Genomic DNA, 22,506 nt, shown 5'->3' with positions numbered 1-22,506 from the left:
CCAATTCGCACACCCCCTCAAAATATATAGAAATTTGACCTCCGTAAGAACCAAAGAACGTTCTTATGCGTGGTTAAGATAGAAATATCAATCAGGGTCAACAAATTCGATTTCAAGGTGCAACCAAGGTCGGTATTCGTTGATCCCAAGATAATTAAGTTTTACTCGGCAACAAGAGAAAGCAAAGTCCTACTTTCAACGATTAATTCACACGCACACAATGAAATTATGGCTCCAGTATCACACACACATATTTTGAATTGAAAACCTTCAGTATAAAAACTTTTTGACTTTAATCGATAAGGGGTTTGATATATAGAAATCAAACATCTATCTGAGTATCCCATCAAACACAACGTGATAAGGGCACCCAATCATCGCGATCACATACGATGGGTCCCTTCGTCTCATTTATATAAAACCTCTATGGGGGTAGTCATGACACACCTAACAATCAATGATCGATGATTCCACATAGTTGTCATATAGATTAACTTCTCACTTAATTTCAGTAGTTATCGGAACTCCCTTTTTTCCAAGCATGTTTGCAAATACTGTCTTGAAAAACTTGAGTACACAATTCCTCTTATTCCTACTAAATCCTTGGATTGCTTATCGAGTCGAGCACACCCACACCATCTCATTCTCATTCTCATTCTGGACCTTGGATTTAGATTATCTCCGATAATCAGAATCTCCATTACCAATTAGTTCCTTGCAACAATCTGTTTTCTCTGGTTGATGGAGGAGATAACGGCTTGCTTTGACTTTGGAATCTGAAGATGTTAACAGTTTGCCCTTTACTTAAATGTGGGCCAGTCATAAACCGGGCCAAGCCATAATGGGTTCGGTTTCTTCCACTCCAGAAAGCAATCCTAATATTTTATTTAAACCAAATCAAGCCAACCTACCAACAAAGTACAAAGGGGCTGAGACGGGCTGGTTCATGGTACCATTATTTTAATAAATCAACAATTATTAGAAATATTTAAATAATTTTTTAAAAAAACAAATTCTAAATTAATATATATATATATATAATATAATATAATGTCAAATTTTAATAAATAACATAAGAAATCATGTGATTGATTATAACTAAAATCCCTAGCCATATTTAGCAAAAATAAGGTTGATGAAAATTGAGACTTGAAATGACAAAATTGCTTAAAAAAGGAAGAAAAAAAAGATTTTTTTCCAAGGGTCATCACTGACATGGAGTATACTATCAACTAATCATTATCTAAAACCTAGTTATCACGTGGAGTCCTAAGTGGGAAGAAAAGATCTAGATCACATTCCACCGGTTTGCCCAAAGCAAATCCAAGACAAGCAATTCGAAATTATCTCCCATAGTCACCTACGTTGACAAAACGTCAAGAGGGAAACGTTGAGGGTGATTAGAGGCTGCCTCCATACATAATATTTCATGGAATATACTGTCCTTTTGTGACTAGGTTTAAAGGCTTATCTTCATCATTATGAGTAAGGGCTTACCTTTTTTTACTACACATATCCATACTCATATACCTCGGATTACTAACTTAGCTGTCGGAGGAACCTAGTCGAGAAACCTCTCTCGACCTCAGTCTTCATATAGGAGGCACTTTAGGAGCTCGATGTTTCCACATCGGATAACCTTGCGTATACGAGTCTGGACCACGTCGGGCTGACCAAGACATCAATAACTTTTTTCTTAACATTTTTTGTGCTCGAAAGAGGGTTCGATGTAGTAGGAATGTCTGCCCGCCAACTCTCACAACAAACGCTCAAGCGATGAGACTTTGTCACCAACCCATAGTACTTTCACTCAAAGGGGGCAGCAACTACCCTTTATGCATGTGGATGCATTTACCTCTACGTAAACGTCAATATGATACTAGCATATATTCAATAAGTCAGGTCCATGGATCTCAGAGGTAACCTCGACCCACCGGCTCGTCCTTGCTGAGGTGTTCTTAAACCTCACCCAATAAATGCAGATACTAACGAGCATGATATAATCTGTCATTCCACTTTTGCCCAAACTAGCCAAACAAGCGATGCCACAGGCTCAACAATGATCAATAGCTTAATCGCCATCGGCATCGATGCCTATCGAGGTTCCCCCACTTGACGTGGTACCGATATCCCAGGAGTGCCCAAGGCCTATCGAATCATTGGTCGAGGGGGTACTTTACTCCCCAACCATGGAATTTAGTGGACCATACCACCACTCTATCTTACTTGAATTTGAGACCTAATCGACAAATTTGATATAGGATTCCTCACGGATCCAACTATAGTAGATAGATCGACATTTAGAGGAGGTACAACAAGAGTTCCAATAATCGAAAGAGGAAGCGTTGGTCAACCCCACCTTGGGTCGATCGTCATTGACCTAGAAAATCCAAACAAATCAATTCCAACAAACTTTCGCCTCCTAACATTGGAGGCATTTAATAGTAATACCAACCCGATGGAGCACATCACTATTTTCTCACCTAAATATTGTTGTGCGATACTTTGAACACCCTTATGTGCCACACCTTCCCAACCATGTAAAGAGGCCTGACACAAGAATGATATGCATGTTTGAAGCCTCTCTTTATCAGTTCTTTTGGTCATCTTATAAGGGAGTTTGAGCTTTACTTTCTCGATAACATGCACTTGAGGCTATTGATGATAACACTTCTTGAACTTAGGCAAGAGGAGGAAATACTTTTAGACTTCGTTGCTTGGTTCACCATGCATTGAGTTGATAGTAAGGTCAGTAGTAGCGAGATAGGGACTTAGAGTTTTGCCTAAGATAGAGGAGAGTTGTGACAACTATATGAGGTGGTCTTTTATCCTTTCAAAAGCATCTTAATACTCATCGATCCATAGGAAGCTCTATGAGTTGTTTAATGCCCGAAAGATATATAGGCACCTATCACTTGATTGGGATAGGAATCAACTGAGTGTTGCTATTCTCCTTGTTAACTATTAGACTTCCCTTACCGAATAAGGTAGAAGCATCTCTAATATTAGCTCGTACCTTCTCGAGGTTTGTGTCTGTTAGTTACAGGTGTCTTGCAAGCTAATTACATTGGTGATAATATGTGTGATATGTTATATAATCTTTTTGGTTAATATTTATTATGGTATTTTCTATATTGGATGATGAATATATTGTGATGTTCTTGGATCTGTGTAATAAGAATTTGATTATGATGATATCATGATAATAAGACCAATTCGCATATAAACACAAACCCTAAATATTTCTGGTCATAAGTTACTCGAAAGAGACATCAAGATAACCAAAGAAACTGATGTGCTATATACTCGTCCATATGATGGAGGCAGCTAGTCTCATAGTTACTTATATGGAGATACTAGGGATAGAATCTCATATTTCCATAAAAAAAATTAGTCTCTTGTCGTCGTGCAAAGATTAGTGCGCAAAAAACATGTGAAACCGAAAAACTATACATATAAGAAAATCGTGTTACCTAGGGAGATCGTATATCCCTGAATTCCTATAGATTTATGAGAGAGGATAAAGGAGGTCAACTGTCTTCCTCTCTAGCGGTGATCCATATGGCAGTGGCTGCAAAGACACTCTTCAAATCGCTGCACACTCCTCGTTGCGCGCACCACACAATCAAGAAAGAGTGGCCCTTCTTACTGTCCAAATGCTCTAAATAGGGGCTGCAAGTTAAGGAGGAGTGGGGAGAGGAGAATAGGAGATGCCAACTAAAAAGGCTTAGCTTATGGCTTATTGGTTCTCTCTTATTTATAGAGGTCGCCTATAAACTTAAACCTAGTAGATCCTGCCCTGTTTGGTACTTGATCTTCATCCAAGTACCAAAACCTCTTAGATTAGTGGGTCTCTACCTAATAATCTCTCATTGGCTCTTATTGGATCTCATACATAGGATCCAATAATTCAATAACTTATTGGATATCCAATAAGCTAAGGGCTCCAACGGATATCTCATTTCCGAACCTCTACTCATCACAACACCTACCAGATGTGTGTGACCCTTTAGACCCAATATCGAGCTGATAGTGAGTCTTATTTATCAGGACTTGCTCTGGCTTAGTGAATTATTAATAACCTTCATAATAATTCACTCAACTCATCGATTGTGAACGTACTAGGCCAATACGCCAAAGTCCCTAGACGATATAAGAGAATCCAATCCATTAGATCTATCTATCCTTAGTTACTATATATCTATAGTCTCTCATCCACTTAATATCTCAAAGGTCGTATACCGGGTATGATGCTATCAGACTTATATAATTTCTACTCGAGTCTCGCTCTAATCGGATTCTCCTGAATAACTTTTTCTCTCTCAATCCGAATGACCCTGGCTAGGGATTTGTCTGAGCAAGAACACATGGAATATTTCTCTCATGACACTGAGAGTGGATGATCTTCTATCGATACTCAATAGCCCTTGTAAAATTGACTACCACTCTCGATGGTCGGATGTGCTAGATCTGGAACTTCTAGGCCTATAAGTATGATATCAAAGAGTGGAGTACTTATACAGGATATCCTTGGTGTCTCAAGTCTTAGGATCAGATACACCACTAGGATGACGGAATCATTATTTGATAATGAGGTATCATCAACCATCAAACATTCCGTGAGCGGATCAATCAGTGAACTTATTCTCTAATAAGTACCTGCACGGTATCCATAGTGTCTCCACATGAGCAGCTATAAGACCAGCCGCCTCAATCATATAGACATGTGTACAGTACACCAATCTATTCAGTCATCTCGAATCCCTCTTGAGTCATATATGACTGGGATTATTTAGGGTCTGTGTTTAAAGGTAAATTGATCTCATTATCGTGATCTCATCATAATCTGATTTTCATTGCATAGATCTACGAACATCATAATATATGCAACATTCACTTTGGTAGCAACGTTCACTTACTCGGCATTGTCCTCTAACTTGTCGAGCTTCCGTAAGCGAATATGAGCTCTAGAGCAGTACAACTCATCAGCCACTCTGATCATACCTCTGCATGATCAAGTCCCCCCCATGGGGCTTACTGGTACTTTTATTTGATATTCTCTCTCGATAGTACACAGCTCTCATATGCTGATGATCAAAACTTTTATCCGATATAAAATTTAATGCATGCATGGAAGACCCGCCTCTACGATACAATGACATCCACTTTTTAAATTTATAGCCTTTCTTATCGTCATGTTATTCACCAAAGTGGAGCTCCCAATAGCTCCCGATCATACCTTTGTATGATCTAGTCTCTCGTGGGACTAGTTTTGTGTGTATTGTCACAAATTGTTCTACCATGATCTACTGCACCATATCACCTCCTAGTGATATCTCTATTTCATTATGATCATTATGGAATGAACTTAAATTGTGATCCTTCCACGTGGGGCTTCTGCCAACACATCACACAACCTCTTCCACCTTCGATTATATTCACTCCTATGATAATCAACCTTCGTCCACCCGCTCTCAGGTCATACACAGATGAAGCACAACTCTATGATAGTCCATCACCTAGTAGCTCCCAAAGTCCACTGACTTTGCTGAAATTGGTGCACCATTGTTTGGATCCTAGGCCTTTGCCCCCACCAGCACAATCTCCTATACACACTGCTTTCTTCATGGCAACTCAAATAGTATCAATGTGGTGTATTCTTCAAGAGTAGCTACCTTCACATCCTCTTGCCTCATGCCAAGGCCTTCTAAAGCCAACTTCGCCTTTGCAAGTTGAGTCGCCTTGATTCCTCCGTCAAATGCTTCTCTAAGATAAGGTGCATGTGCATTGAAACTTCTTTCGTCTTTGGCATTATGTAGGATGAGTTTGCTCCATCAAAATGAAGGACCCATGGAACGACATGATCCTACTTTTGTCTCTACAAGAGTTCATATCCTTAACCTATATCCAAGGAAAGCTTCATGCCTTCAGTATATGTTTCATCTTCTATGTCAACTCCCTTCATGCGGCTTGGGTCCTTCACCAAGTTACACACAAGTTGCTCTGCTCCTCAATTTGCATTAAGTTGATGGTGGCCCTCATGCCCGCCATTCCAAGGGTCAACTCTCTATTGAGTTCAATCTTCATATCAACTCCAAGTGTGCCTTTATTTTGTATTGTCTTGGGTCACTCCCCCACTTGATCTCATAATGCATCTACCAAAGCATTACCTCATGTGAGATCATACGATAACTCCTGGCCACTCACTCGAGCCGTTGAACTTTTTAGGGTTATTGTCTTGAGGTACTCCTCCTCAATATGTACAGTTCATTGTACATGATTCTCCCTCTAAAGAATCGAGATTTATCTTTCTAAGGTATTTGTCCTGTTCGAGTAACTTCTCTTTGTGTCCTTCCCTCTGAAAGTTTCGGAGACCACCATCCCCTTGAACTACTCTGTCTTGCTTAACAAACTATGCATTATTATACCCCTACAAATACATTTACTAAATTGAGACTCCTCGCTAATGTAACCCTTGCTACACCGCTTAAGGCCTGGCAACATGCTGAACTCGTTGCATACTTTAGCCTCCTACTGACGCATCCTTGTCATCCCGAAGAAAAAGTTTCAATGCTCCATGGCGTCAAGTTTTGGTCACCTTGGGATGGCCACGAACATTCCATCGTCCGCATACAGGCCCTTGCATGAGTATCAAATTCTTCGAGTTAGTAATTCCCCTCACCTTTGTGAGCTTTGCATAACTTTTTCGATCGCTGAGCAACTCATTCCATTTTGTATGGTCTCATCATTTACTAAGCGTCTTGCTTGCCTTAAGCATTATCAAGTATGGTTGCCAAAGTCGAGCCATAGCTCTAACTCAGCCATCCCAACCTTTATGCACTATGCATTCTTCCTAGCTTACTTGTCCTCGTGATGCCTCTTGCGCGAAGGGTTGGTCATTGCTCTGAATGTCGGTCTCAAATGTCCGCTCCTCTGAGTGACTCCTTTTGCCTACATTTCCATGCTTGTCTCCCCCAAACAGTCGCGCATGCAGGCTGCCCTCAACACAACCCCACTAGGTCCCCCACATTTGCATGTCAAGTATTTCTATGTGTGCTTGTCCCACTCTAATACTATATGTCACGAACTTAGCTGGTTTTGCCTAAGTCGTGTGACACTCTTACGTGTCTATCCGCAAAGGTCAGCTTCCCTAAAACCTCCTATGATCCCTTAGGACATACAAAAGAGAAAATGAGTTAGAGAAAGAAGTTTACTCAAGATTCACAAGCAATCATTTCAGCAAATACTTCATAGCTAATGCAAATTATAAATAGACTTCATAAGTTATGAACGATCGAACAACAAAGAGTCCAAAATGGTCTACTACAGATCAAAATTCCCACAAGTGCCTGCATAACATAACCTTTGTTTACAAGCCTAAGACAATCACCAAAACCAAAGAAAATAGGGTTACTAAGCCTACTATCAGTCCTTTACATGCTATGCAAAACATGAACAAAACCGAAAGACATGGACATATATGAGTATTATATCAAACACCTTATTTATAATTTTAACCATGACACAGCGTGAAAAGAAATCTACCATAGTGGAGGCACAAAGCAAAATGTACCTACGATGCATAAGTCAAAAAAACCTAACTTGCGTGAAGAGAAATCTGTCACGCTGAAAGCACGAGGCAAAATACGCCCGAGGTGCATGAATTAAGAAAACCTCATTCGCATGAGGAGAAATTCGTCATGATAAAGGCACAAGGCAAAATATGCTTGAAATACGTGAGTTTGGAAAATCGGATCTGCATGAGGAGATCAAGAAGACTAACTCGCCTCCGTTTGAGGTGTGGAAATCAAGAAGACTGACCCTCACCTCCATTTGAGGTGTAGAGGCTACGAAGAGACAGGGAGGTTGGAAAACCCAACCCTGCCCGACTAACACATGCCCTTTGATGCACAATGGTTAGGTTGGTAATATGGATCACCACCAGTAATGCTATGGGGCGATCCCAAGCGCACTCATGTTGGATGAACTAAACCTTGAAACTCGAACCCCTCTCACAAGAGCCTCCAAGCATGCTTTGGGATGGGGATAAATGATAGGGAGTACTATCAACTAATCATCATCTGACCTATAGCTGTCACATGGAGTCCTAGATAGGAGGAAATATTCAAGTTACCTTTCACACGTCTACTCAAGTGGACAAGAGTCCAAAACAGGTTTAAGGCAGGCAGTTCGGGATTGTGCCCCCTGGTTATCCACATGGACAAGAGGCTAAGAGGGGATCGTTGAGGGTAGTTAGAGGCTGCATCCTCATAAAATATTTCATGGAATATACTGCTCCTTTGTGAGTAAGTGTAAAAGCTCTTTAACACGATGAGTAGAGGCTTATCTTTTTTTAATCACTCGCATCCGCACTCATACATCTTGGGTTACTAACTTGGACGTTGAAGGAATCGAGTCGGGAAACCTCTTTCAACCTTGTTCTTTATGCAGGTGGTACCTCAGGAGCTTGATATTTTCACCTCAACTAATACTACATAGGTCTGGACCACATCAGATGTCAATGAATTTTTCCCCTAAGCAAATGTTGAAAATATTTTTTAAAAACATTATTCCGGTGGATCGAATCACTTTGGAAATTTTACGAGGTGACGTGGCTTCCGCGAAAACTCAGTACTTAGCATAACTCTTTCAAAATAAGAAATTATTTAAATAGACTTAATTATAAGATTTAATAAATTTAATTATAAATTTATTATATTAACTTGGGTTTCACTGGATCGAATTATAGCATATCAGACTTATGAAATCCACATGGGGGGTACGAACACGCATGTGTTTTGTGTGCTTGTAATTTGTCTAGCTATGCATCAGCCTATGAAACTATTTGTGTGGTTAGAAAATAGGTGAAAAAGAAAAAGAGGGGAGATGTGTCCTGCCTAACCTTATGATGGCATGAAGAGTCGCATCCTCAGTAAGTTTGGATGTGAGTCAGATATCTCGATAAAGGAAAAAAAATGGTACGAGATATTAACGAACGTGTTCTTGACATAACAAGTATCTCTGCGGCATCCAAATCCCGCATGTGGTGGGTGCAAAGAAGACCAGGAGAAGATAGTTTTGCTCCTTCCTATTGGCCCGAGAATACTGACATTGACAGGGCATGCATGCAGTAGGGACATTTCCTTGGACGTGCATGCAATCTTGCCCTCCTCTCTCACGTACACCCTCGCTGATTGCTTATATCCAATAGACCACATCTTGCATGGAAGTATAACCTATCGACACCTGCATGCAATCATCTTTTGAGGCCAATCATGCTTTGGGTGGCTAAATCGGAAACTTATCCGCCATTTATATTACCATAGTGCAACGCCATGCATGACTTGTTTCCATTACTGGAGCAGTGGCGATGAAGTTGCAAAAGGATAGAGCCAATGAGAACGACAGAGGAAAATATCGCCTTTGGACTCTACTACAACTATATATGCTACATACACGGAGTGGAACAACAAAAGAAGGGCTCTCACTGCCTGCACTGAACTCCCCAAAGCTATCGAACTCATTTCAAAGGCATTTGGCGTGCAAAATGAGGAGAAGGTACATCAAACTCCGCAGCTCGAAGAGGAAATCTCACGTCTCACTGGGAGTACCTGAAGCCTTACATGACGGTGATCTTCCACATTCTAGGTTAAGCAGCAAGTGTGACCCCATGTAGATCAGAAACGAGGCGTTTGCATGGAGCAAGCAGAACTCATCCTGCGTGCAGATTGACATGGATGTAAGTAAAACTTGAAATGGATAGAAAGCATGCTTGAGTGGCTGTACTTCCCCGAATCATTTTATATCAGTCATGCAGTCCTTCATACTGTTGCTGCTCCTTTGTGCTTGAGATTGCGGCTGCCAATTTGGATGGCATTTCAGTAAGGCAATAGTACAAACAGTTCATAAGTGACATAAATGCTATTGACGATTTGAGCTTAATTGAGTTTTATATCAGAGAGGAACTTGTCATTTGGTATGTACTACCAAACGTAAATCCTTTTCGATGCCAAATGTCATTTCCATTCCTATTGAAGAGGTCAATTGGGGAAGCAAATCACTAGCGAATTCATGGATATTTAGAAAGACCGTCGATCTCACCCCCCTAAGTTTTAGGATGTGACGATGTCTCCGCTCATCCTATACAACTTTTAATGGAACCCACGCCTCCTAAGCCAACCAATACCGGGATAAGAAACGGGTTCCTTAAATGAGCCAACCGATACCTTACCCGAGCCCGAACGGCCTCGCGGTCCACCACAGGATCGCGAGGCCAAGAAGTTTCATGCCGCTTGTGGCTCACGTGACACCTCACGTGACTGTTCCATCGTCGGCGCCATCTCGCTTCAACGTTTCATACCAAACGCGATCAGTCCCCCGTCAAATCGGCACTGGCGGACGTCGAATCAGAGCCGTACGCTGGGGTCGGGTAGCCGCCCGAACAAGGAAAGCCGATCACAACGTGCGCCCTCGTGCCCCACGCTTCCCTCCACGAAAGGAGGAAAGAGAAGGAGAAGGAAAAGAAGAGCAGGTGTCCGCCGTCAATTCCTCCAAGTCCAAATTAACCGCCGCTTTCAATGACGTCGTCACCGCCCATCAAATCGAACACACCCTCGCCGTATAAATCTTGCACAGGAACAGCCTCTTCCTTCCTTATTCTGATCATCGCCACAATTGCATTAGCCACTCCACGCCAGCGGCGGCACGAGCAGCCGCACCAGCAGCTTAGGCGTTGGCTGTGGTAAGATAAACTAGAATGAGGCTCGCATTTGGTATCTCTCGGTCGTCCTTTCCGACGAGGGAGCCGCGGCGCTCCACCGATTTCTTCGCTTCCACCTCTACGGCTTTCCCATCGGGCCGCCCGACCACCGTGAAGATCGGAAAACGGTGGAGGGAGTACCAGGGCGCCAACAACTGGGACGGCCTGCTCGACCCGCTCGACGACGCACTCCGTTCCGAGATCCTCCGGTATGGCGAGTTCGCTCGGGCCGCTTACACCTGCTTCGACTTCGACCCGTCATCCCCCACCTACGGCACCTGCCGCTTCCCCAAGCGGTCCCTCCTTCGCCGCTCCGGCATCCCCGACACCGGCTACTGCATCAGCCGGAACCTCACTGCGACCTCAGGCGCGCGCCTTCCCGGATGGGCAGAACCCGGCGCCCCCGCCTGGCTCTCCCGCGGCACCAGCTGGATCGGGTACGTCGCCGTGTGCCAGGACGAAGACGAGATCGAGCGGCTGGGCCGGCGGGACATCGTCATCTCGTTCCGCGGCACCGCCACCCTCCTCGAGTGGATGGAGAACCTCCGGGCTACGCTCACGCATCTCCCCTCCGTCGTCGTGCCAGCCGCATTGGGCTCCGACGCGGCTGAGCCCATGGTCGAGCGTGGCTTCTGGAGTCTCTTCACCTCTTCCAGTTCAACCCGGCGCAGCCTCCGTGACCAAGTGCGCCAGGAGATAAGAAGGCTCATCAACAAGTACGACGCCCGTGGGAAGCCTCTCAGCCTTACGGTGACAGGCCACAGCCTCGGGGCCGCCCTCGCCGTCCTCACTGCACACGACATCACCACGGCGTTCCAAGACGTACCGATGGTCACGGTCGTGTCGTTCGGCGGCCCTCGCGTCGGCAACGCTAGCTTCCGCCGTCGCCTGGAGGAGCGGGGAACCAAGGTGCTCCGGATAGTTAACACTCAGGACATCATAACCAAGGTTCCCGGCTTCGTGGTCGAGGAGGACCGCAGAGTGGCCGCGGACGACGACAACGGCTGGCTACCGAGCTGGCTTCTGTCGAAGTCCGGGTGGGTGTACGCCGACATCGGCAGAGAGCTTCGGCTCAACGGGCGGCGCACGGCCAATGTGGTGGCCTGCCATGACCTTGGCGTCTACCTCAACCTAGTGAACCAGCTAAGCGCCAATTGCCCCTTGAGATCGTTAGCCATGCGAGCAGCAACCAGTCAAAACCAGGGACCGATTCTTGGATAAAATCACAGCCATTGTACATATATTAAAGCAAAAGGAGAACAAAACCGTTGAAGTTGGCGTAAAGGCAGTCCCTGGTGTTTTGCCATGCACGTTTTGTGAAGTCAGCTACATCGAGTTGACATGCATCCGTGCTTTCGCATCTCGTAGAATTCGCGACGAAGATCGATAGAAACAGACGGCATGACCCAAGGCAATCAATGCAAGGAAGCCATCGTCGATGGTGTTGCTGCTCGAAGCCTTTTCACATTTACCTAACCTCGTGTCGATAGATAGGGACTTCTACGTGTATATAAATAGCGGTCATTTCAAGTATTGTACGTTGCGGTGGGAACGAGCCACGTTGCCCACCGGCCATGCTTCTCCCGGTGTGTGGTTCACGAACCGTAGCCCTTTTCCTGGTGCAGTCTCATTCATGGCCACGCACGTCTGAAGTGACGGCCGTCGTCATTGACGTAAACACTCTTGACCGTGGATGCATCTTCTCAGACCATACACTTTGCGATAGGCCACAGTATATACCTTCACCTAAGTTGCCCGACTTGTTGATCGGATCCCAACCCGATGAACGTATCTGCTCTACGTGTGCCGAATTAAAAGTTTGATATATGCACGTAGACTTCATTCTTTCATTAGTTACGATGCCAACGACTTACAAATCACAAGGCCCATGCACTGCGTGTGTCATATCGTCAAGCATTGACGCAGTAGTAAATTAGTACGTAGACGCAACAAAATAAACAAAAATTGGAAAAGACTTGCATTGTTTTGGTGCAGTAGATCTTGATACGATGGAATGAAACGTGCATGTTGATCTCACCAGATATGAACTAAGCTTAAACAGCATGAAAGGGACGACATATAATAAAAAGCCTACTTAAAGGGATGATGATATAAATGAGCCATTGCACATTTCCTGGAGATATCAAGGTAAGGTATGAGATTTTTTTATATGAACAGTTTTGAGATATTTTATCGCCAATATAACTGGTTGTAATTATGTCTCTAATTGCCGGGAATCAGGAGAATGAGGTAGCAAGTACACTATATGACTTGGTCGGAGATTGCCATAAAAATGGACCACAGGATATATAGCGGCCTGACTCTAATGAATTGGGGTTCATACAACTCTCTCTCTCTCTCTCTCTCTCTCTCTCTCTTCTCAATCAAAGGCCCCGTAGAGAGCTTAGAAGTTTCTATCGCCATGAATGAATCGGCGTTTAAGGTCAATCAATCGGTGGAGTTCGATGGTGACTGATATCTACATTTTTAGTTATGTGATGAGGTGCGTGGCAAATCTATTTTAGCCGAGACAAGGGAGAACTCTCACAAAGATGGTGACCCTCGAGCCATTTCATTTCATGCAAGTATAAATAGCTACACAGATCCCGTAATATCAACAGTTTTATATACATGGTGTGGAACTCGTCATCTTGCAATCCTTTGGCTTGATGGAGATGGGCAAGCTCCATCCAGAGACATCCATCACTAGCTAGTTTGATACACAATAGTAATTAACTAGTGTCAGGATTGACCAAGAACACTCTAATTTGGACAACCCAGAGATCTTGATTTGACATGTTGGTTGGATTCTAATTCACCTACAGTTTAATCAGTTTGATAAATAATAATAATTAATTAGTGTCAGGATTGACCAAGAACACTCTAATTTGGTCAACCCAGAGATCTTGAAATGACATGTTGGTTGGATTCTATTTCACCTACAGTTTAATCAGTTTGGTACATAATAGTGATTAATTAGTGTCAGGATTGACCAAGAACAGTCTAATTTGGTCAACTCAGAGATCTTGAAATGACATGTTGATTGGATTCTAATTCACCTACAGTTTAACCTCATTCCCTTACATCGTTTGTCAGCCCAGATTGATAAACTCGAACGTCTCAGGAAATCCATATCATTGTGTTGCTTGGGCCATTACCTTGTCCAAGCTCTACAACCACTACAAACTACACAATGAGCCCATGCCACAAATAGAACAGAGAAGTCTAGAGAACTTGACTTTTGACACGCAGAGTCGGAGAAATAACGCAGACCGGTTATAGATTTTTGATAGTTTTTCTCATTCAAATGTTGTCAATAAAAAACTCAACGAAAATACGTATCTCGTATTTTCAATATATTCTTCCAAAGGTAAATTAGGAAATGATATTTTAATCTGTCAATTATTTCTCTTTCTTCTTCAATGGCTGTTATTACTTGTAATATTATGAACGTAACTGTCCAAGCACAATCTCATTGCTTGCATGCTTGCTTTCCCGACGCGTGTTGGCGGTCCATAATTCAGTGGACGCCCGGCCGGTTGTCATTTCGGCCGTGGCGTCGGCAAGCAGGCGACAGTAGTGCACTGGGATTAGCATGGATGGTGTCGTAACGCACGTCCTCATCACCAGTAGGTGGTGTATGCGGCGACGTCCCATAGCTTCCCACTTCCCACTGGCTCAGGAGATTTGTTTCGTCGCCGCCATTTCTCTCAGCGAACAAAGGTCGAACAGGTGAGCCTCCCATCGCACCTCCACGAGCTTCCGGGAAGGGACGGAGCGACGTGAACTGCACCGTTCGTCCAGCTTCGGTTGACGCCAGATCCTAGAGGATGGAAGTCAACGCACGCGTTCCAATGATTGGGTCGATGCGATCCTATTCCGATGCGGATGGGGAGCTCGGAAAGATGCGTCACCGCCCAGAGCCAGCGACGTCTTCAGCGTCCATTACTTTCGCATGCAAAATCTGGGGAAAAGAGCACAAGCTTTTATTTAGTTAGCCAAGGACAAGCCGCCCTCCCTTGTGAACGCCTCAACTGCGGAACGACGGGAGAAGAGAAGAGAAAGCATGATTCCTGAGACGATGACGAGCGGTGGATTGTTTCTGGGAATAACACATGCTTATTTTTCATTCAATCCTTTCAGCGTAGGTGGATTGATGGATATGGAAGGGTTTCTGTGACTTTTCTTTGAGGTAAAAAACGTGATATATATATATATATATATCTCGTTTTGTTTATTTAAATAGTAATCGTTATAATTTTCGTCGGACATCGACCGTTTACAGACCTTCATTTGGATATTTGTATAACGATATACCATAATTAATAAAAATATATATCACAAAATGGTTTAGGTCACACACTAGTACATATTTCGGATCCAAATTAAATTCGAGATCCGATTGATTATGTCCAACCCGGACCTTCATCCGAAGTCCGAAATTGTTTAGGTCACACACTAGTACATATTATTATTATCGTTATTAATTACTGTTATAGGAAGAATCTTTGCCTTTCCCTCTCAAATAGAGGCTCTCGAGAGAGCACAGCCGAAGAAAACGGTGGAGGGAAGGGAAAGGATCCATCCTTCGTTCATCCGCAATCGCGATTCCTCCAACTCCCTTCACCCAATTCCTCTCTGCCGCAGCAATTTGCCGCATTTCAATCCCGAGTAGTAAGTCAGTTTCCTCCCCATTTCTTGTTTCTTTCTTTTTAATGATGATCCTGTTCGAGAGAGCTATTAGATTTCGATGGATTCTCGTCTTGTGGTGCCCCTGGATTGACCTCGTCGGATCTTATCTTGGGAGTCAATGGGCATATCCCGCTCCTTGGACGCACCTAGGTGTTCCTTGATAGGGGTCTTGAGGCGCCATCTCCTCTGATCGACAATGTGCGCTAGATCTGATGCTTTCAGCAGTTCTGTTGGTTACCTGGTTGTCGTTGGTAAACCCATTTGTCATCGCTTTCTTTGCGAATGGACGTAATTAATTCCTGTAGATTAAATGGAAGATATTTTTACGAACTAAAGATTTCATAAAAGGTGAGATCTTGAGCACAGAAGATAGCAATTCAGCTTATCCAAACATGTAGGCTGTGAGTGGTCGTTCTCTTCTTAGGTCAGCATTGTCGGTGGGTGTCATTTTGTCCAACTTTGGAAAGACGCAATCGCATATCGAGACTGTATCTGGAGGTTTTGTACGTATCTTGTGAATTTTTTGGAGTTTCTCCTATAAAGTCTCCAAAATCAACAAATTGACGAAGAGAGAGCGAGTCACAGTAATGTACATTAGGTAAAAAAAAGAGACCAAATTTAGTTGTTCTTGCTGTTATTACATCTAATTTAGCAAACACTTGTTGCCTAATTTAATGGGTTCTGGACAGATTTAAATTATTTTAATCGGAGACTAAGTGGTTTATGTCAATTCTTGATAGTATGATTTCCTTGAAGTTCTTGTTTGATTTTTCATAATAAAATCAGGTTTATTGCTGGTTGTTCTTAATTATTTTTAGCTATCAGATATTGTCCTGTACAGAGCTCATTGATTGGGAAATATATGTAGTCAACACCAAATATGGGGTCTTATGGCTTGTTGTTATTGTTAATTTTATTGTTGTTTTTATGCTGAGTTTTATCTCCTTCTCTAACATTCTTCTCTGGATTTCTCTCTATTCCTTCTCTGGTTTCCTGGTCACTTATAGTCTAATGATGGTGCCAATACCATCACGAAGGTAAATTTCTGTTGATGCAGATTCTACACCTCCTTTATAGGGTAGCACCCACCTGGAGAGCCATTGTTAAAAGCTGATCTGGGTCTTATTTTGGGAGCTTAATTTAGATTGTAAGAGGATCACTAGAATATAACATATGAACAGAAAAAAAAAAAAAAAAAATTACAATGAGATGAACTTTTAGCTGCAACCAATTTGAAATATGATGTAACTGTAAAGTATAAATAAGAAGTAAGATCGATGTAAACTCCTTGAATTTCACTCCCCTGTATGTAGCAAGTGAGAACTTCACTTATTGATCAACCATAGCTTCCTGCCATCGCACATGCCTGAACTTCCATTTGGATAGCTAGATTTACATAGTTATTAGCCCTGTACCTTCTCTGTTTTTCAATATTTGTTGACATTAGAAGTTCTAAGTCTAAATATTGGTGCTTTGCTTTGCATTTTGTAGTGAAATTTCTGTTTTATCCATGATAAACCACCTCATTTTCTTTTCACAGTGAGATACTGTTGATCAATAATGCTTCAGGACAATTACCACCAGTTGAGGTCCTAATAATTGAGAGTTTGTTTAAATCCATGTGCCCTTTCTAATTCACACAAGAAAAATAAAGAAACTTTTTTGCTGAAAAATAGATATCTTCACTTGATAATAGGTAGTTCCCATTATCACATGCAAGGATATCTTTACGAATGTCAACCAGTTACTGAATGTGATTGATAGTTGTGCAAGTGAAAATGTCAACAAGCGTTTGCTCGGCAATAAATGTGATATTATTGTCACAGAGTTAGTTGAAATTGCCTAAATCGTGAGGTACCCTTGCGGCAAAGACGCGAACTTAGCTTGCGTTGCCTAAGTCGCGATTCACTCTTGCGGCAAATACGTGAAGTTAGCTTGCTTTGCCTAAGCCATGCTTCGCCCTTGCGATTTGCGTCCACAAAGATCAGCTCACTTGCAACCTCTCGCAAGTCCTAAAGGACCTGTAAAAAAGAAAGTTGATTAGTTCGAAGAACGAGCGACGGATAAGTTCCAACGTCTCACGAAAATGGGAAGTTTTACAAGTAATTCAGCGAGCACCTTGCATGTACAAGAGAAAAGAGAGAGATGAGGAAAACAATGACTTTAGAGGGTTGAACGAACAACTGCAAGTCCACAAACAACTACTCACCGGGTGCCGGGCACGACAACAAGTTCCCATCAAGGTAACGTGCGAACTTGCGAAAGATTGTTCAATGCCCGACACTATACCAAAGCCCTATCTCCCATGGTACCACTCGGGTGGTTCTAGGGTGCTGAGATGGCTGACGTTTCGCGTGCAATAACGGGCTGCAGAAAACAGCCTGTGGCACGTGAAAACGGAGCTGTTTTGGCTCGGTTCGGTGAGCGGTCACACTATAATGCTGTAACTTGTTTGAACTTATATTTTTACAAGCAAAAAGACTTAAAACCAAGCCAAAACATGTTGCTAAGCAGCTGTACATATGGATGAGAGCGACAAACGGTTTGTTGAATGAAGTTGTTGCAGGTGCGCGATGACCGTTCGTGACATTCTCCCCCACTCAAACTGTCGATGCTCTCGTCGACACTTGTTGATAATCGTTGATAATTGCTTTTTCATGTCGTAGAGCGTCTTTAGGCTCCCAACTGGCTTCAATTCGGGGAAGCTTTCACCGTTTCACAAAGTACTCGGTCTACTCAGCTCCAATGGGTAGCTTTATCTTGCGGTCCACTAAAATGGTTTCAACTCGCTTCTCGTAGGGGGCTGTGGTGGGGGGTAGCCGAGTTGGAACACTTTGGGAAGTATCTTGCGGATCTAAGTGGTAGGCTTTCAAGTTGCTAGCGTGAAGAACATTGTGAATTTTGAACCACGCTGGCAGCTGTAACTTGTAGGAGACGTTGCCCACCCTATAGATAATTGAAAAGGGCCCTTCATACTTACGCACAAATCCTTTATAGACTTTATTCCTAAAGAATTGGAGTGATGCTGGTTGGAGCTTGACCAACACCAAATCGCCAATCTTGAACTCTTGCGGTCGCCTTCCCAAGTCTACCCACTTCTTCATTCTTTTTGCTGCCTTCTCCAAGTAAGCCCACGCAATATCTGCATTTCGATGCCACTCCCTTGTAAAGTGGTAGGCTTACGGACTACTCCCAGTATACCTAATTACCATGGTGTGAGGAGATGACGGTTGTTACCCTGTAATGATCTCGAAGGGGCTCTTGTTGGACGCAGAGCTCTGCTATAAGTTGTAGGAGAATTGGGCAATGTCCAACAACTTCACCCAATCTTGTTGGTTGGCACTCACGTAGTACTGAAGATATTGCTCTAGGAGCGAGTTTATCCTTTCAGTCTAGCCATCTGTCTGGGGGTGGAGGCTTATGGAGAAGTATAACTTCGATCCCAACAATTTGAATAGCTCGGTCCAGAATCATCCCAAGAACCGAGCGTCTCGATCACTAATGATATTGTACGGGACTCTCAATACTTCATCACATCTTTCATCATCAGCTTGGCTGCCTCTTCTGCTGAACAGTGTAGGGGAGCAGTAATGAAAGTTGCATACTTAGAAAATCAATCGACCACCACGAGTATCGATCCGAGTCTCCTTACTGTAGGCAAGCTTGATATGAAGTATAAGGAAATGCTCTCCCACGGCCTTTCTGGTACGGACAACGGCTTCAAAAGTCCCACGGGCTTCCGTTGCTCCATCTTGTCTTGTTGGCAAGTGAGGCATGTTCGAACATATTCCTCCACATCAGTCCCCATCTTCGGCCAATAGAAGGCCCTCTCCATGAGAGCCAAGGTTCTATGAATGCCTGGGTGTCCAGCCAAAGGGAATCGTGATACTCTCTTAAGAGTTTACATCTTAGATTATCCACTTAAGGAACATAGACCCTATTCCCTTTGGTGTAAACGAGTCTCTCGTGGACCCAAAACCGTCGTGCCTTACCTTCTTTAATGAGTTGTATCATGGCTTCTACCTAGGGATCGCTGTATAGTCCATCCCTGATCATAGAAAGGAAGTTGGAGTGCGACTGACTTGCTTGGCCTCTGCCCTCCAATTGTACGACATTCACACGCTCCACTTTTTGACTCAATGCATCGGCCACGACATTCGCCTTTCCGGGCTTATACTCCATTACCATATCAAACTGCCATGAAGTCTTGCCATCATGCCTGCTTTGGGGAGAGTTTCTTCTAGGTTTAGAAATAGCTCAAAGCGATGTTATTTGTCTTTAGTACAAATCGTGATCCAAGAAGGTAGTGTTGCCAAACTCATAGACAGTGGATCATCGCTGTCATCTCCTTCTCGTGCACTGGATACCGCCGTTCGGTCTTGTTGAGTTTGCGGCACTCGTAGGCCACCGGATGACCCTCCTGCATGAGTACTCCCCCAATAGCGAAGTCTAAAGCATCTATATGGACTTTGAAGGGCTCCCCATAGTTTGGCAATTTGAGCACTGGTTCTTCCAACACAGCAGTCTTCAGATCTTAGAATGCAATTTTATATTTATCATACCACCTCCAAGGCTGCTCCTTCTTTAGCAACTCTGTTAGTGGAGTTGCACACTTTGAATACCCTGCTATGAAGCGTCGATAGTAGTTGACGAAGCCAAGGAAGGATCTCAACTCTAGCACCTTCTTTGGAGTTCGTCATTCCGCAACCGCTTGCACCTTCGATTTGTCTATCCGAATGGAGCCATCACCGATTCGATGCCCCAAGAATAAGATCTCCGTTTGTGCAAAGTAGCATTTCTCCCTTTTTACAAACAAAGTGTTCTCCTTGAGAACCTTGAAGATTATCCGAAGGTACTTAGACATGCTCCTCAAGCATTTGACTATAGACGACGATATCGTCTAAGTAGACGACCATGAACTTATCCAAATACTCCTTGAATAGTTGGTTTATAAGCATGCTCCTCAAATGCTCCATACTTGGTCACGCAGGTAGTCTTCTCTTCGTCACCTTTAGCAATGCGCACCTGCCAATACCTCGATCAAAGGTCGAGTTTTGAGAAATACTTGGCTTTGCCCAACTGGTCGAACAAGTTCGCGATGAGCGGGATGGGATACTTGTTCTTTACCGTCACTTTGTTGAGGGCTCGGTAATTGATGTATAGTCGGAGGCTCCCATCTTGTTTCTTCTGGAAGAGAACGGGAGCTCCGAATGGTGCTTTAGAACTGTAAATGAGACCACCACTTAGTAGTTCACCTAACTGCTTTCTGAGTTCTGCTAACTCTATCGGGGACATGCGGTAGGGTAGTCTCGCTAGAGGCTTCACTTCCGCTCCAGCTCGATGTTATAATCCACGCATCTGCGTGGCGAAAGAGTCTTCGGCAACTCGGATGGCATAATGTCAGTGAACTCTTTCAGGACGTTCGCCACCACAGCAGGTTCATGAATTGCCTTCTCGTCGAGTGGCTCTAGCTTCATAGCAGCCACGAATGTTAATTCACCTCTTTGCACCCCTTTTTTTAGTTGTAATATCGATATATGTTGGGGTTCCCTAGCTCCTCTCCGAAAGATGGGAACCACACAGGGGTTGTCACCTCCCATCACACATAGGGAGTTAAAGAACGACATTGGCACCAACTTTGTCGTGTGCATAAATTTCATTCCAAGAATCACTTGGAAGTCATCTAGTGGCACCGCCATCATGTTTGTGCTCCCGCTCCATGTTCCGATCTTGATGGGAACTCCTTTTGCCAAGCCGGAGATTTGCTTGACCTCCGAGTTCACTGCCTTCATTCGACTTGGGCTCGTCTCCAAGATCAGCCCAAGTCGCTTTGCTTCTCGATCGGTAATAAAATTGTGGGTAGCACCCATGTCCACCATTACATCGGTCGTTTGGCCATTGAGCTTAATATCTACGTACATCAACTCACCACTTCTTGTTTTTTATAGCCTTGTCTTCGCGTTCTCCCCCACTTGACCCCGCATGGTGTTCAACAAACACATTGCTCCTATTTGGGGTCCTTGCGACTCCTCATCGTCACTGCTGGATTCAGAACTACCCGAACTAAGAGCGACGGCCTTGCCCTTGTCTGATTTGGGGGGATAGATGAAAGTTGTTAAAGCATTGAGTGCCTGTTTTTGTGGGCACTCCCTCACCATGTGCGGCCCTCCGCACAAGAAGCATCCGCTAGGTTTCAGGGCCTTGCCTTTCGGGCTTGGCCCTTTGTGGGAACTCTTCATTGTTTACCCTCGAGCTCCTTCTCTCGAGAATATTTTGGAGGGCGATTGCTTGAAGATTATTTCCTTTTTCCTAGGTCTTCAAAGGAAATAAAGTCAGTGAGCCTTTCTGCGGCAGCAATTGCCCTGATCACGTCGGTGACATTCCTTCGATGTAGTTTTTGTTGAGCCCATGGCTTTAAACCATCGAGGAAGCTAAACGGCTTGTCCTTCTTAGATATGTCCTATATGTCCAGTATTAGCATAGAAAATTGCTTCACGTAGTCTTAAATAGAAGTATTTTGGTGGAGTTGTCTCAACTTCCTTCTTGCGACAAACTCTATGTTCTCCGGTAGGAACTGAGTTCTCTACTCTCGCTTCAAGTCCTCCCATGTGTCAACTTGACACTAACCTTATTGGATCTCCTCCCAACGGGTTCGTCACCAAAGTTTTACATCTCTATTCAGATACATTGTTGCTATAGAAACTTTGGTTTCTTTAGAATCAGGCCTCGTAGCTCGAAAGTATTGTTCCATATCGAACAAGAAATTCTCGAGATCTTTAGCATCTCTGGCCCCTCCATAACTATGAGGCTCGGGTGCCCTTAAGTTTTGTGGCGGCGCAACGCGGGTGTTGCTTCATCCCGCATTTAGTGCTCTTGTGAGCATGGTCACCCTTGAAGTGAGTTCCGCCACAACTTCCTACAGGTGTTGCACGGAGTCTTTGGTGTCATCTGACAATCGGACGACTAGGGCCTTAACCTTGTCGATCTTGGACTCCGCTTCTTTTTGTGAGCTTTCTATCCCAATAAGCCTTCGTTGGCCATGGTAGAGTTCCTCC

The 22,506-nt window shown here is 43.7% G+C and overlaps 1 protein-coding gene across 1 annotated transcript; it reads left to right on the top strand.

The window, feature by feature from the left end:
* Nucleotides 1-10,717: 10,717 nt before the first annotated feature.
* On the top strand, nucleotides 10,718-11,980 carry LOC135641487 (phospholipase A(1) DAD1, chloroplastic-like). The gene has a single exon (XM_065156850.1). The coding sequence runs from the start codon at nucleotides 10,757-10,759 to the stop codon at nucleotides 11,978-11,980; it is 1,224 nt and encodes a 407-aa protein (XP_065012922.1). The 5' UTR covers nucleotides 10,718-10,756.
* The last annotated feature ends 10,526 nt before the right edge of the window (nucleotides 11,981-22,506 follow it).

Source organism: Musa acuminata, chromosome BXJ3-6 (genome assembly GCF_036884655.1).
Source record: "Musa acuminata AAA Group cultivar baxijiao chromosome BXJ3-6, Cavendish_Baxijiao_AAA, whole genome shotgun sequence".
Taxonomy (NCBI): Eukaryota; Viridiplantae; Streptophyta; class Magnoliopsida; order Zingiberales; family Musaceae; genus Musa; species Musa acuminata.
This window is presented reverse-complemented; position numbering and strand designations above follow the sequence as displayed.